Below are 15,333 nucleotides of genomic sequence, written 5' to 3'. Positions count from 1 at the left end.
CCCTTTAAGATATTACATATTCAAATCCAGAGAAAGACCAAATATCAAATCCTATGGTCGTTCTCTCAGGTTTGATATAAAATGGGATCAGGTTTCACATAAACATTCATGGGTCCATTGGCAGGTTGGCAGGTTTTATGTGATGGCAGGATACACATAAACATTGGTTAACGTGCCGTTATCCATTTGCATATATATTCTTTACGCAAGTTATCATAGGGGTACAACATAGTTGGAATCAGGCTTGAATTTCAAATTTATCTGGTCTGTTTTGTGGAAATTTGATGGAGGTCATTTGTTTTTCATGTCTATTGCTTTGTGTTGCTTTGTGTTTTATGTAAATTTATAAGTTTTTAATTTTTATGTGTTTATATGTAATATTTTTTATAAAAGAATAAATTTTAATGTAATTAATAATAATTATTAAAAAAACACAGGAATTCATTATTTTCTTAAGTGTACGTCATGTCCAAACAATCTTTTTCTCCGTATTCTTCTTTTGTGTAAGAATCCCATGTGCACTCAATCTACAGAATGTTTACAAAACATAAATGCTACAAGTAAACAGATTATCAAATTTAACCTCTATCTAAATCATTTATTAAAATTTTATGATAGACCACTTAAATATTTAAACAACAAATTTAAGGTTTGTATATTTTTTTGCTGGTCAAAATTTATGTTGCCTCATAAAAGTGGCACAGATATACCCGCTTTAGTTACAAGTTGAAACAAAAAATGAATCGTCTATATTTTGAATCTCCTTTCCAAAAGAGTCATATGGGCACTGTAGGTTCCAATTTTATTGATTCCTGTCAGCCTCTTTTAAAACATTGCAAACCACAACAGATTAATCCTGGATCCTTCTGATCCAACGACCATGTATTTCTTTTACATCTCGTCATAAAAAAGTTTGTATCGTTGAAAAAAGATGGAAAAAACGACCGAACGTCAAATTCCAGGCCTGGTTGGAATTCGACTCTGAAATTAATGAAATCAATGCGACACAGGTCGTGCGACGTTTGTAGCCAGGGTTCCGGACCCAGTGGTATTAATGTTGCGATTTTCGTGCAGAAAATATAGGACAAGCTTTTATATTGATATTTGTATAAATGAAATACATATAGTTAATTCTAATCTGTTTCATGGAATCGTTCCTTGTGGATAGATTCATACAACTCGCGTGCTCTCATGCATAGAACAACGCAGAGAGCAATTCCAAAGAGACATACACATCCCCACAGCAGAAACGTCTTTTCGAAACACTGTCTTCCCACGCAGAGATGCGGACCGCCTGAGTTTCTTACATGTTCATCCATATCAGAAGAATGAAGAGAAGACGAGTCATCATAGATGATTCCTGCAACTTCACCGAAGAGAAGAGAACCAAATGCAATATTTGTGACAAGAATGTTGTGGTTGACACCAAAACTTTTCATTCCGAACATCTCTGATGAAATCGGAATGGCTATGGCGCTGATGGCTCCTACAGAAGTTCCAACCATGGCCGTGCTCACATAAAGGACAACGCTGCTGGTTGGGTTCATGAATCTCAGCATGAAGAAGGCTACAAACAAGGGAACCATCCATATGCCCATCCATCCTGGCCTTGGCATGGCCCGGTACTTTCCCAACTTCCCGCATTTCTAATTCACAGAAAACGATACCGTTATACTAAGAAAACATAGAAAACCCTAATACGAAAAGATGCACAATAGATATGCAAGAAAGGAGAATGTATGGATTAGTATACCAAGATATAATCGGGAAGCCCGGATGCAATACGCCCAAAAAATCCAAAGGACGAAACAAGAGATACTATGATCGGTGTCCTGGAGTATCCGAGGGACGGAACAATTTGCCCTAGGTTGTTCATATAAACTATTCCAACAGTTCCGCCACAAAAATATACGAAATAATAAAGCCAGAAATCAATACTTCCCAAGAGCTGTAAGATGCCGTGCTCCTCTCCCAATGGTGGAACTGAAATCAGTGGGAATCTCCTACTCTTAATATGCTCGAACCTGTCTGCAGTTTGCAGTGGGTTTTCCATATCTAGGCTTTGAACATTGATTTTGTTATTTTCACTTTCAATTAAACTTACCTCGCATCTCTCGTTGGTGGCAGGATTTTCTACTTTGGCATTTTGCTGCTCTGGAGATAAACTGTAAGTGTTTAACTTCGCTTCATTCCTTCTATTGTTTAAGGAAATCTTGAAGGGTATAGATGTAGGGGCCATCAGTAGAATGATAAAGATGGCAACGTACGCTCCTTCAAGTTGGCGTTTCCCGTGGGGCAAGAACTCAAAAGCTATAGAATATACAGCAGTGGCTAGGGCAATCAGCGTGCATAGAATCATGTATTTCTTATCTTCATCGTCCTCCATGGCCCCCATTTCTAATTCTGAGAAACGCAGTATTACTGCTGCAATTACACCCACTACAGAGGGGACTATGCAGTTTAAAAGTAAGTACAGCGAAGGATTCCCAGGATCCAGAATGGAAGAGAGACAGGTGTAAATCACGGGACTGAGGCCTATATAGCTTGTACTCAAGCCAGAAGCCATTCCTCTCTGCCCCGGGAAAACTTCAATGGCAGCTTTGAAGCTCACAGTGTTGAACCAACAAATGCTATTCCCAGCGAGAAAGCAGAATATATACACCTGCGTTGACATGAAAACAAATTAAATCTCATAAAAGATGGCACCAAGCGAGCTATAACACTTCAACAATAAGTCTATGTGAATATTTTAAATTCACCGTACTATAACAATATATTTTAGAAAATTTCTACCATGGGAGTACAATTTTATTTCAATTCCTTGTAATCATTACTAGAAGAAATTTGTAATTATTAAGCGAAGAAATTTATAATAACATGAAGCTTCGTTTGGTTGGGAATCGCCATTGTTGTTAAGTCAAAATCCCCAAAACCAGTTGTTAGTCAATTATGGTGTCAAAATCACCAAAACCTGTAGTTGTTAGTCAACTACGGCATCGCTAAAGGTAAAGATTTACAAGAGGTCGTTAGTACTACCCATGTCATGAAACACAAAAGGAGTGTTCTTTTATCCAATGTCCAACAATCTCCCCCCAATTAGAGCTGGGTGTATATCTATCTCGTGACCGCTCTCATACCACTTGTTGGGAATCACAATTGCCATTAGACCAAAACCTGAAGGTCAACTATTGCATCGCCAGAGATAAGGATTCGCAAGAAGTGGTTAGTCGATGTCACGAAACACATAGGGAGCATTTACTCAATGTCTGACAATCTCAACCCCAATGCGAGCCGGGTGTGTATCGAACTCGTGACCTATGCTCTAATACCACTTGTTGGAAATCACGATTGCTGTTAGACCAAAACCCGCATGTATTAGTCAATGATGACATCAATAGAGATCAAGATCCACGAGAGGCGGTTAGTCCATGTCATGAAACAAATGAGGAGCGTTGGTTTACCCATTGTCAACCAATCTCCCCCCAACGTGAGCAGGGTTTGTAACGAACTAGTGATCTACACTCTAATACCATTTATTGGCAATCACGATTACCGTGAGACCAAAACCTGAAGGTTTTAGTCAACGATCATATCGCGAGAGATAAGGATCCACGAGAGGTAGTTAGTCGTGAAACACAAGGGGAGCATTGGTTTACCCAATGTCCAACAATCTCCCCCCAATGTGAGCACAGTGTGTAACGAACTAGTGACCTAAGCTCTGATCCCATTTGTTGAGAATCACGATTGTTAGACCAAAACCCGCAGGTGTTAGTCAACGATCACATTGCTAGAGATAAAGATCCATGAGAGGCGATTATTCTATGTTGCCTTGGTTTATCCAATGTCCAACAATCTCCTCCAATGTGAGATGAGTGTGTCTTGAACTCATGACCTACACTCTAATACCTTTTGTTAGGAATCACGATTGTCATTAGACCAAAACCTGCAGGTGTGTCAACGATCTCATCACCATAGATAAAGATCCACAAGGGAAACACATGGGAACGTTGGTTTACCCAATGTCCAAGAATTTCCCCCCAACTTCAGCCAAGTATGTATAGAACTTGTGACCGAAGCTCTCATACCACTTGTTGGGAATCACGATTATGGTTAGACGAGAACCCTTAGGTGTTAGTCAACTATCACATCGCCATAAATAAAGATCCAGGAGAGACCATTAGTCCATATCATGAAACACACGGGAGCATCTAAAATCCAACACATCTCTCTGAATGCCTTTACACTTTGCATGAATTTTGATAACAAAATTAAATATATATAACAAAATTAAATATAAATTTTGAAAGAATATAACCTTCGATAACAAAATTAAATAGAAATTTTGAAAGAATATAACCTGCCAATAATCCAATGGACGGATGATTCGACTCAAAATTAGCCATTGAACGCCATAACCCACCATTCCCAAGCTCATTCCAATGCCAAGAACAACCCAGGTTGGCAAATATGCGCACGCCAGTCCAGAAACCCAACCCATGACTTTTCCGATATCTGACGCCACAGCTAGGTTATTAACTTGGAGTTGATTAATCTCCATGATTTTCTTCAAATCAGAAGAGTAATCAGAAAAATCGAAGTTGGTTCCATTGATAGATTGCAGCCATATCGCTGCTATAAAACAAGTCCAGCGTTTGATGGAAAGTAAGTTAGAGCTTGACATATTGCTGCTCTCGTTCAGGGCACGGCAATAACCATATAACTGAAAATCAATAACTGCTTACATTATGCTAGCAGTGGCCATTTTTATGGATGGAACCTATGCCAACCTGCAATCACAAGACACTCCAGTCTACTCAACGAAAAGCCAACAAAGACCGCAAAGTCTTCAAGTCTTCGGTCCGGTCGGCTGAACACCACGCATTCTAAATGCGTGGGATGACCATGCGCGTCTCCGATCAATTCGAACGTCAAACTCCATAATGCAGAGAGCAAAAAGGACGAACGAATTTCAAATTCGAATAAAATAATCCAAAACATTTCGATCCCGTTACAAACAAGAGTCTCAATCGAAGAAAATTATGAGAAATATTTAAAAACCTGACATAATTAAAATTAGAGAACGCCAATTTCACTGCCCTATTTTTACGGGTCGTCCGACAAGAGACTCCGAAGAACCGAATGTTGGACGGGTCAGTTGGGCAACCTAAAAAGTCAGATATTAGTCAGATATTTATGTTAAGAATTAAATCAAACGTACAGCAACAGGATTCAGAGATTTAAGCTTGATCGATGTGGATGTGAATATGTTGTAAATTCAAATCAGATGCATGTGATGCGAAGGTGAGAACATGACTTGGAGTAGTCTGCGATTTTTTTAGAATTTCTGATGGATTTTAGTTGGAATTCTGCAATTAAAAAAAACCAAAACAAACAAACAATTGCTCTCGAATCTTGATTTCAATTATAAAGTATTCACTTCACTTTTCAAATTAAATGAAAAAATTTTCCAAAAAAATCGCACTCAAAAACCACTGGTTAATCCTATGGGCGCGACGAATGAAAACGCGTCTTTACCTCTTAGCACTTACCTTCATCGGCGCCGATATTCTCGGAGGCGCTAAATTTTGCCATCCATTCCTAAACTGATGGAATCCATAAATTTGCAACCGTGGATAAGGGCGGGCAGTTCGAGCCAGCTTACTTAAAAGATGGTAGTTTGTCAATGGCTAGATCCCCAAGTCATTATATGATTTTGTAAAATAATATTTCATACCTAAAGAATTCTACTTATTGGGTTTTACCGTGATAACGCCATAATTCCATCCATCTAGTTTCCTGACTAACCGTACTCAGTAGATTTGGAGATCTATAATATTAAACCCGGTATATTTTGAAAGTCGGCATATTAAATCATATGCTGTTTTTTGTTGAAACATTTTTCTGTAACCTTTAATGATTAAGGCCTAAAATTTCAAAGTATATAAGAAAAAAAGGGGTCAGAAAGGGTTTATTTAAAAAGTTTATTGCAAAAGCTTTTGTAAAAGTATTACATGTTAAGTTCTAAAATTTCAAAATATATTGAAAAAGAAGGGAAGAAAGGGCTTATTTAAAAAGTTTCTTGTGAAAGCTTTTGTAATAGTATTACATATTAACTATGGATGAGATTTAGCTGCATTTCAAGATAGTTATAACAATTAGGTATATAAAAAATCTTGGTGATTTTATAATTCATAACAGTTGAATTATTGGAAAATGGAGTGTTTGGAAAATATTAATATTAACATTTTGCTAGTTAAATGTAGAGAATAAATATAAAGAAAATTTGAGTCATAGAAAATGGCCAAACTCTTATAAGTGGAGAAGAGGAGGAAAATTTTGTAAGAAAAGATTCTTGTCTAGAAAAGAGAAAGATGTTGATGATGCTAAAAAAAATATGGATGTTGAAATTGTAGATCTTATAACGATTTATTGGATGATATGAGCAAAATCTTTCTCTAATCAAGCGGTAGTAAACTATTTTAAAGATTGGAGCCAAGCAACCTAAATTAAATTGGTTGATCTTTGAAATAAAAGATGTTTCAGAGGCACAAGAATGTCAAACACCTACAACCACCACATAAAAGGTTCAGAAAAGAGTAAGTGTTAGGGACGAACCAAAATAAAGGCTTCAACCAAAGAAACCACCATCAACCAACAAAATAACAATTAATCATGTAGACATTGAACTGTCCAAACAAGAAGTATGAAAAATTTATAAACTCAACTTGGAGGATAACAAATTACATAACAAAACTCACCCCCTTACTTTGTTTTGACTGTAAAATCTAATCAAAACAAACTATAACAATACTCCTAAATATGCTTGAACACTATCACCATCAACATTAATTAAACAGGATTAAGGAAATACAAGATAGTCATTGACAACAAGATGATAAGATAGCAAGGTCCAATCGATTAGTTGACTACAGAACATAGTACAAAAAATAGGTAACCTTTGTCCATCAAGATAATCTTTATCATTATCAAGCTCGCTCACGATAAACATAAATGAAGGAGTAATAGCAATCAAATCCTTTTCGATAACAATCTATTCAAAAACTCACATCAATCGTAATTTCTAATGGATCCCTAGTAAACCATTTCCAAAGTAACAAACACAAAAAAAATGAACATTATGCAACTTCATAGCCCATGAAACACAACAATATGAAATCTGTAAACACATGTTTAAATGATGCCATGACCATCCTTCAATCCAACCACAATGAATCTCAATAGATGGAATTGGTCCATAGTCCAACCTTTCTTGTCATTTTTGCAATGAGTTGAATGCATAGCTACTAGGTTTCTTATTCTTGATTAAAATTATTAGATTTGTAGAAGGGTCTTGTGTTGGCTCAGATTTATGTTCTATAGACTCAAATCCTAGTGCAACAATATTGTCGTTTGCAATGACACTAGTAGTCATCTCATTAATTTGCGCAACATAGTTAGTAATTGGCTACTCTTCCAATAATGTAGTCTAATATCTCCCTGCAACAAATGACATTTTCCCAAATTCAACAAGATCAGATGTAGGAAGTGAGTTAGTAGAAATGGCATATCAAAGACTAGATCTAGTTGTATGTGCTTTATGCAGAATAGTAACAATAATTCCTATTCAATTCTTCTTGATTCCTTCTCTAATATATCCCATTTTACTCATCAATTGGGACCCAATATTGGTAGTGCTTTTTCAAAGATGGGTGACACAAACGCGTTTGATAGTACAAATGTCTGAACATCAACCTTCTTACAAACAATGGAGCTATAATCAAGATCATCAAAGGTGTAATAAGTAATAGGTGATCCTAGCAACTCAACAACAATAGTCTTCTTCTCAGCATCTTGTAGTCCACAAACTTCTAGCTCAAGGTTCTATTTGCACTCCTGCAAGCTTTGAATAATACCATTCTTCTCATTCAACTACAATAACATGGCATTGTAATTTTCTTGCAAAGCTTGATATTTATCAAATAGTCTATTGTTATCTTCTTGAAGAGGGGAAACTTCATCACAAATAATTTCCACTAAGGATTTTAAATAGGCAACCTCATTAGCTCACTAAGATTTTTTTCCTCCATCTTGCAAATTTAATTCTTCAAGAAAGCATTTTCTAAATGGGAAGGGGCCTCAAATTCCTCCTTGAAATCATCAATAAGTTCAACCTCAGTATCAAATTCATCTATCATATTTTGGGGGGCGCGGGGGGGAGGGGGGGCGTAGGGGGCGGGAATCTTACAATTGTCACAAGACTATCAATAATAGCATTTTGGCCCTAATTCTTGATTTTTGCATTATGCGTGCAAGATATAAATGACTGGCTACAAGTTAAGTACCCCATTAGAAATTTGACAAGCTACCTTATTCTCATGGAGTTCCTACAATCTCTTAGTTGTTGTGATAAATTGTTCACAACACCAAGTTGATTGTGTGTTAATAAAAAATGGTATTTTGATCAATTGACTAACATAGAGCCATAATAAATATCAGTCAAACTCATAGGTACATAACCATGGAAAAATTGGACTCAAGAGTTGATTTGCATAAAATATTTCCGACCACTAGAATTCTTAATAATATAGAAACCCATGACCATAAATGAATATAAATCTATCAGGATACTTGTAACACCCCACCCCACATTTACCCACTTTTACAAGCTCACTAGGGTAAGCATGAGCTAAGAGTTACTATACATGGCCCAACCTCTAAGATACAATTATGGAAACAGGGTCCACTTTTCAAAAATTATTGCATCACCTAGAGACACATGATCACCTACATGTCAAAAAATTTCCACTGGTGACCTTTTCTCTGAGATGAAACCACTTTCAACCAAGTTATAAAACCCAACCACGCATGCAATCTTGTCAGTGCATCCAAAGGACTCCAGCCACACGCATAACTCATATTCCATGTGGCTAAAATTTCCTCTTTCTATGCATGAAGCGACGACCTCTGTTTTTTTTTCTTAGGGCTTTCCTACAGGCCAGTTGCCCAGAATTCTCCAGAACAATGTCAACAATATCTGTGTATCTATATTCTTTTCTTAGGGCTATATTATTATTCAAAACTTATCCAACACATGTGAATAATTTAGAAAAACGCTTTGTAAATATAGTACATGTAGGTCATAATGCATTATCTATTCATTATTCATTAGTTTCTCCATATGTCATTAAGAAGACTTACTACCCTCTCATACTTAGCTATAACAAGGATTGGCACATTGTTGGCTTGAGGGGACCTGAACCAGGTTCAACATTAATTATCCAAACAAGTCCATACACTACTGGCCCTTTCGGCATCAGCCCATGGAGCGTGGACCAAAGTCTCACCCGAAGCAGTATCGAGGCATGCTGGAAATAAGTTTCCGCACCTTGAGATGGTTGTGATGGCATTTGATATCTTCTATCCATGCCTTCGTGCAGGTGGTTTCACTCTAGGGCTTGCAAGACAAATCCTCTATTCTGGTCCTCAATACCTTCGTGAAAGTATATGATCAACCTTCACACATCCCTAACCTATGGCTCAGGTATTTTTGTGCTTCTATGACAGTGTGTCGTGCAGATTCCTCAATTATCCTATGTGAATTTCTTATCTTGTCAAATACTTAAAGTTATCACCGCGTAAGCAGATATTCATAATTGCGTTCAATTATTCAATGTAATTGCATTCGTTCGCGCATAATATAAGCATAATAAAGGAAATTCATACATAATATATCCAAACACATCAATAGAACAAAGACATAGAAATTGTAGAATAACTCCTTTTATTAATATCTCCCAAGTGTTACAGACTCTGTCCACCCTGTGCACATAGCTGCAAGGGTCCGTGCACTCAACTGCAGACTTCTACCCTAGGCCTCTGCGCACTCAGCTGCAGAGCCTCTATCTACACTACGACCCATGACTTAGACTTCTTCTTCAGAGCTATCACTCTATTACATGATCTGCCATTCTATTGATCGATGCCTAAACCACTTAGAGCTTAGCTCTTTTTATAAAATCCCATGGTCCACGGATGACGGGTAGGTCTCTTACAGCCGACTTTAATTTACAGAACTAAGGGCAGAATACCCTTTTTGACACATAACACCTTCGTGCTCCGCGACCACAAAATGAGGATTCTTTACAATTATATTACAAAAATTGACTTAACATGGGCTTTTAGCCCCAAAACTGCCCTTGGGGGATCCCACTCCCAACAGGACCCCAACAGAACCCCAACACAAACATTGCGACTCGCCCTCGAGTCACTCGGTAGGCATGAAGATCTTTGCGCAAAACCCATCTAGCTCGACCTTGATGACCACAACTTCGGTCGTGCACTGAGCTACTGCCTGCTTAGCATCTTCAACTATTTTCTCGGTTACCGCCCCTGTGCTATCAGCCTAAAGCTATTGCTGCGTCACTTGCAGTTTCACAATCTTACCTTCAATGTTTACAGTGACTGCATAAGCTTCCTCCAGCCAGGGTTTTAGTCGTGCCTTCAACACTGCTTCCTTGTGCAACACTGCGTCAACCTGTTCCTTTAGCTGCTTTCCTTCCCGCAACTTAGCTAACGTCTGTGTTAGCATGATGGTTCATGTTGTGCCCTTAACTTCATCATAGCATTATTGGAGTTTGCACGCTTCTGCCTCTAGCCTTTGGACGTTTGGGTCCTCCTGCAAGCTGGTCAGGACCTCAAATGATTGTTTGAACAACTATGTGCAGTCTACTACTGCACTCTCCCCCGCTGCGACTTCTTCTGTGACAGCGACCAACCGTTGTTCCTTTACCTCTAGTGGTGTTGAAGGATGGGCCCTCAACTGGAGCTCTGTAATCTATAGGTTCAACAACAACTGAACTTGTGCCATCTCTCTCCAGGTGTTGCACACCCCTGTGGCCGATTTGTAGATGTAGACCTTGACTGGCTCCTCCTCCAAAATGGCTAACTCTGGAACCATTCTGCATGCCTCCTCCACGACCTGTATGATATTCTTTCTCTGGTTGGTCACCTCGGCCTTAGTGGCGATGGCAGTATTCCTCTGTAGGGCCATCTGCTCGTTGTTTATCTTTTGTTCAATGATCACCTGGAGGGCGCGGTGCTCACAGGCCCTTAGCTCTGCAATTATTCCATCCTGCAAGAGCTGGAGTGCTTCACGTGGAAGCACTTCCAAGTTCAGTCCATCTAGTAGCACTATCGCAGTAGAAGCCTTCGTGTGCAGCATATCGGCAGCCTCTGACATGCCAATAGCCAATTTGGTGGACATCGTACCAGCTTGTGACATGTGGTTCTGCAACTCTTGCAGCCCAGTCTACATGGCCCCTAGGATGATCTGCTGCTACTTTTCAAATTTTTGTAGGGCCTCCACAGTGACATCTCTGACTGTGTCACCGATGTCATATAAGTCGCCCTCCATCAATGTGATAGGGTCTAGCGAGGTCTTGGTTGCCTTGGATTTCTTTTTGGACCCTCCCTTCTCTAGCTCTCTCGGCCGCTTAATGCGAGCGAACGTCTCTTGAGGGTCTGTGTTGTGCTGCTCTGTGTCCTCCTCTTTAGAGCCCCGCTTTGTGCCACTTGTCTGTTTTCCTATCTACTCTACCTGGGCCTTCTCAACGGCCTCCTTTTTCCTCTTTTCGATTAGTTGTTCCATCTTCAGCTTAGCCTCTTTCTTCTTCTTCTGTGCAACAGACTTGCTTCTGCCCACCGCCAAGTCTGTGGTAGTGCACTACTCCGCCAACCATTTATCAAGCATCGCATCAATGGAATCATCTGTGGCTAGGTACAACAAATCGTACTACTTCTGCACAGGGTCCTTCCATGCCCTGATTGATATCCGATGGAAATCAGCTTTAAACTCAGCATATCTCTGCAGGTTAGCGTATATCATGGAAGAAAATCATGGCTTGCGATTGAAAGCCATCCTGATAATCATTTCCATCAAGATCCAAAAGATCTTGTTGTCATGAACTCACTCTTAAAGATGAATCACAAAGCCATATAACTATATGCACAACAAATTAACACACAAAAATTAAACTGGTGCAAAAGGTAGAGAGCCATCATGTGGTCTCTCATGCTCATGTAATTCACATTATTCAAATAATTTAATAACACATTGAAATACATGAGTAAGTGGTCTTAAGATAGTGTGTCTATCTTAGACTCACTTGGTTGAGACAATTTCTCAACTTATGCACTAATTTAGGAGAGCTAGTTGGAGAGAATCTCTCATCCAAATTAGACTCCTTAGTTTGAGGAACTAACTCCTAATTCTCAAGATTCGTTTTATTTAATTATGATTTTTGGATTTATAATTGTTTTATTATGAGAGTGAGGCTAACATTCCCCACCTCAATGATAAATCCAAAATAAGAACAAGGAACCCTCCTCCAAGTTCTCAAGTTGATCCTCCAAAAAATATTTGCCTAAAAAACCGCCAAAGTTGGATGCTGAAGAAACTGCAATATGAAGAGACCATGAGTCAGCTTCATGTCTGGTTCATCTTTGAATTTCGCTTGACAACTCCATCATGTGCCAAGCTGCAAAAGGTTCCATCTGTACTTTGCTTGCAATCAGCATCCTGTATCCACTGACAAAATATGATGAACACCCACTCGCGTATTTGCTGATAATGATCGTCCACTGGCTGATGACTTTGAAAAACAACTCACTGTTGCTTTTGTTGTGTTTGAAAACTACTCACTCCTGAATTTGCTTTCGATCACCCATTGGCGAATTTGTTGATGTCGAAAACTACTCACTGCATATTTTGTTGTTGATGCCCACTGGCTGATTTGAAGATGTTGTCGAGACTTTCAGTCTGACAATCACTGTCAATTTCATTGACATTTTGCCCCTTTTGTCAGCTAAATGGAGAGACAATTTTCTGCATTTTATATTTGAACTCCCCCCTTTTAGCTGTAGGAGCGTTTGACTATTGTACTCCCCCGTTCAACTGCACGAGAGTACCGTCTTCATTTTTATTGTTGGCTGCAATATGTGTGAGTGAATTTGATTGTAAAACTTGTACAATATTCTAGCCATGGATGACCATTCCTAGGGATCAATCCATGAATAATTTATCTTCAATTTGGCTGACTAGCATTGGTTGCAACATTTCTCTGATGTATGATTTGACTTGCCGCAATGGCTACAAGGATGGAGATCAAAACATTGATTTTCCAGATGATTGGTTCTTTGACAATGAGAACATTTCGGTTTGTCTGCAACTTGAGTTTGTGTGCATTTATGTTTGTCTACAACTTTAGTTTGTGTGCATTGACATTGGTCTGCAAGTTGCTGAGAGCTTGCTGAGGTGATTTGTTTAAGTAATCCATCACTGACAAACTTAATGGGCCTTGAATAATCTGGGATATGCAAGTTGTTTTCATCTTTGTCATATCCTAATCCTCATCGATTTTTGTTACTTTGGATTTCTTCCCATGGCTTAATGATTGGTTGAGAAGAAAGTTGAATTGGAGCAGGGACCACTTCATCAGTTGAATTTGGTTGCATCAGTGACTTGGAATCAACATCTTTATCTTCATCTGTACGGATGAAAGACTTGGAATCATCAACTGTATTTGTATTGTTCAAAGACTTGGAAGCATCACTCTTCTATTTCAACTCATCTCTGTGAAGTTGCGACTCCAATTGAAGAAACTCAATCATTTCATGTGCATGTTGAAGATGCACTTGAATATCAGCAATATTTGTTTTTCTGATGTTCACCAGGTTGCCAGCTGATGATAAAATCAAATTGTTAAGAATTTGGGGCAGTTGAATGTGTGTCGCCATGTTAGCTTGCTTTTAATACTTTCTGGATTTGTAGAACTCACTCGCTTGATGTTTGATTGATTGTTGCATGCTCGCTTGATCTTAGATTGTTTGTATGAAACACTCACTTGCCTTGCTTGCACTTACTTGATTGATTACTAGCACTTTGTGCTTTCTTGAATGTACTTACTGAATGTGTTGATTTTAAAAAAGAAAGGGTGTCGAACACTGTCGAAAATTCACCCAAATAATAAATGTTCAATTGACAACTGACTTGACTTAATGTATGCACTGTAACAAATCAAATGAGGGTGTCGGTTACAACGGAAAATGTACCTGGAAAATTTAGTGTAAAATAGGTTTATTTGCAAGTGAAACAAAAGTGTTGTTGATGTCGTTAGGCTTGAAGTGCTTGATTTGTAGTGTCCTTAACTTGATGGCATGAATTAGCTGTTGTGAAATGTTGCAGAATATTAATTTTATCAAGTCGATGATGTGACGCTTTGTGCTTATGAACTTAATTGATTATGGGAGCTTTGATTTCAGGAGCTTGATCGATGACTTGTATATGTAAAATTTCTTATGTGCATGTAGTTGTTTTGTTTAAGCATAATAAAGAGAGTGTTTTACAAATTTGACTCAAATCATGCAAGCACATTCATGACACAGAGTGTACCTATGATCCCCTTATTCAATTTCGGGTGGATCTAGGACACAATCACCACAAAAAGATATGTTTTTATTTTAAAGATGGGAGTACATCAACCTTCACCTTCTCAAGCAATGAGAATGTCATACTTGCAAACTTTTGTCTTAAAAAAATTGCCTGCACTTGCTCAATTTCTTTCAAAGTAAAAGATTACTTGGGATTACAATAAAGTCTTTTACCCAAAAAAATTCACTTTTCGCTCCAAATTTACAAAATATGCACCTTATGACTCCACAAAATCACTTATTACTCCATTACAAAAAAAATCACTTTACATCAAAAACAATTTTATGAAATCACTAAATTGATTTCAAAAATTTGAAGCACTCCTTATATCTCCAAAATAAAAAAATCCCAAAATTCAACTTATCACTTCCAATATAAAAACACACCTTATTACTCCAAAATAAAAAAAAATTTATACATTCTTTATCTCTCCCAAAAACCATTCAGCTAAAAAATATACCTTATCTCCCCGCTACAAAAGCTTCACTTTAATACCTCTCTTTTAAACTTCAATTAATTTTTTTTTATGGATTTTATAAAATCACTTTATGAAAAAGTGAGTTTAATTTTCAAATGCGAACATAAAAATTATAAAGCACACCTTTAATCCAGTCCTCCTCCACGCATTTTTCAGAAGATGTAGAAGCTGCAAATGCCAGGCTCATTTAGCAGCTAAAGGCATTCCAGTCTTTCACTCCTTCTGGCGATTTCTAAGTACTCCAGTGTTTTTCTGCTTCACAGTTGGGCGAGACAATGCCTTCTGCTGTGTTCTAGCTAATGCTACTTAGCTCAGTATATTTTTCTTCCTCCCTCATTGTGTGCTTGCTGTCCACTGTAGCCTTCTC

At 38.1% G+C, this 15,333-nt stretch overlaps 1 protein-coding gene across 1 annotated transcript; it reads right to left on the bottom strand.

Annotated features, from left to right (window-relative positions):
• Positions 1-1,133: 1,133 nt before the first annotated feature.
• LOC149178176 (protein NUCLEAR FUSION DEFECTIVE 4-like) lies at positions 1,134-11,263 on the bottom strand. The gene is made up of 6 exons (XM_089422013.1): positions 10,889-11,263; positions 10,444-10,576; positions 5,064-5,164; positions 4,358-4,720; positions 1,754-2,662; positions 1,134-1,646 (listed from the first exon to the last, which is right to left on the bottom strand). The coding sequence occupies exons 1-6, from the start codon at positions 11,261-11,263 to the stop codon at positions 1,134-1,136; spliced, it is 2,394 nt and encodes a 797-aa protein (XP_089278139.1).
• Positions 11,264-15,333: the final 4,070 nt, after the last annotated feature.

The sequence above is a fragment of the Pinus tabuliformis genome, chromosome 4_1, assembly GCF_031772625.1.
Source record: "Pinus tabuliformis cultivar Carrire ecotype Pingquan chromosome 4_1, CPIR1, whole genome shotgun sequence".
Classification (NCBI taxonomy): Eukaryota; Viridiplantae; Streptophyta; class Pinopsida; order Pinales; family Pinaceae; genus Pinus; species Pinus tabuliformis.
Note: the sequence above shows the minus strand (reverse complement) of the source record. Positions and strands in the feature narration are given on the sequence as shown.

What these genes read in the sequence shown, in the direction of transcription:
- LOC149178176 (XM_089422013.1), bottom strand. Translation starts at nt 11,263, where the DNA reads ATGTCCACCAAATTGGCTATTGGCATGTCAGAGGCTGCCGATATGCTG. An exon ending in CGTTCTCTAATTTTAATTAT is followed by an intron (nt 4,721 to 5,063) that starts GTCAGGTTTTTA and finishes ATTGATTTTCAG; the next exon opens with TTATATGGTTATTGCCGTGC. An exon ending in GTCCATTGGATTATTGGCAG is followed by an intron (nt 2,663 to 4,357) that starts GTTATATTCTTT and finishes ATGTCAACGCAG; the next exon opens with GTGTATATATTCTGCTTTCT.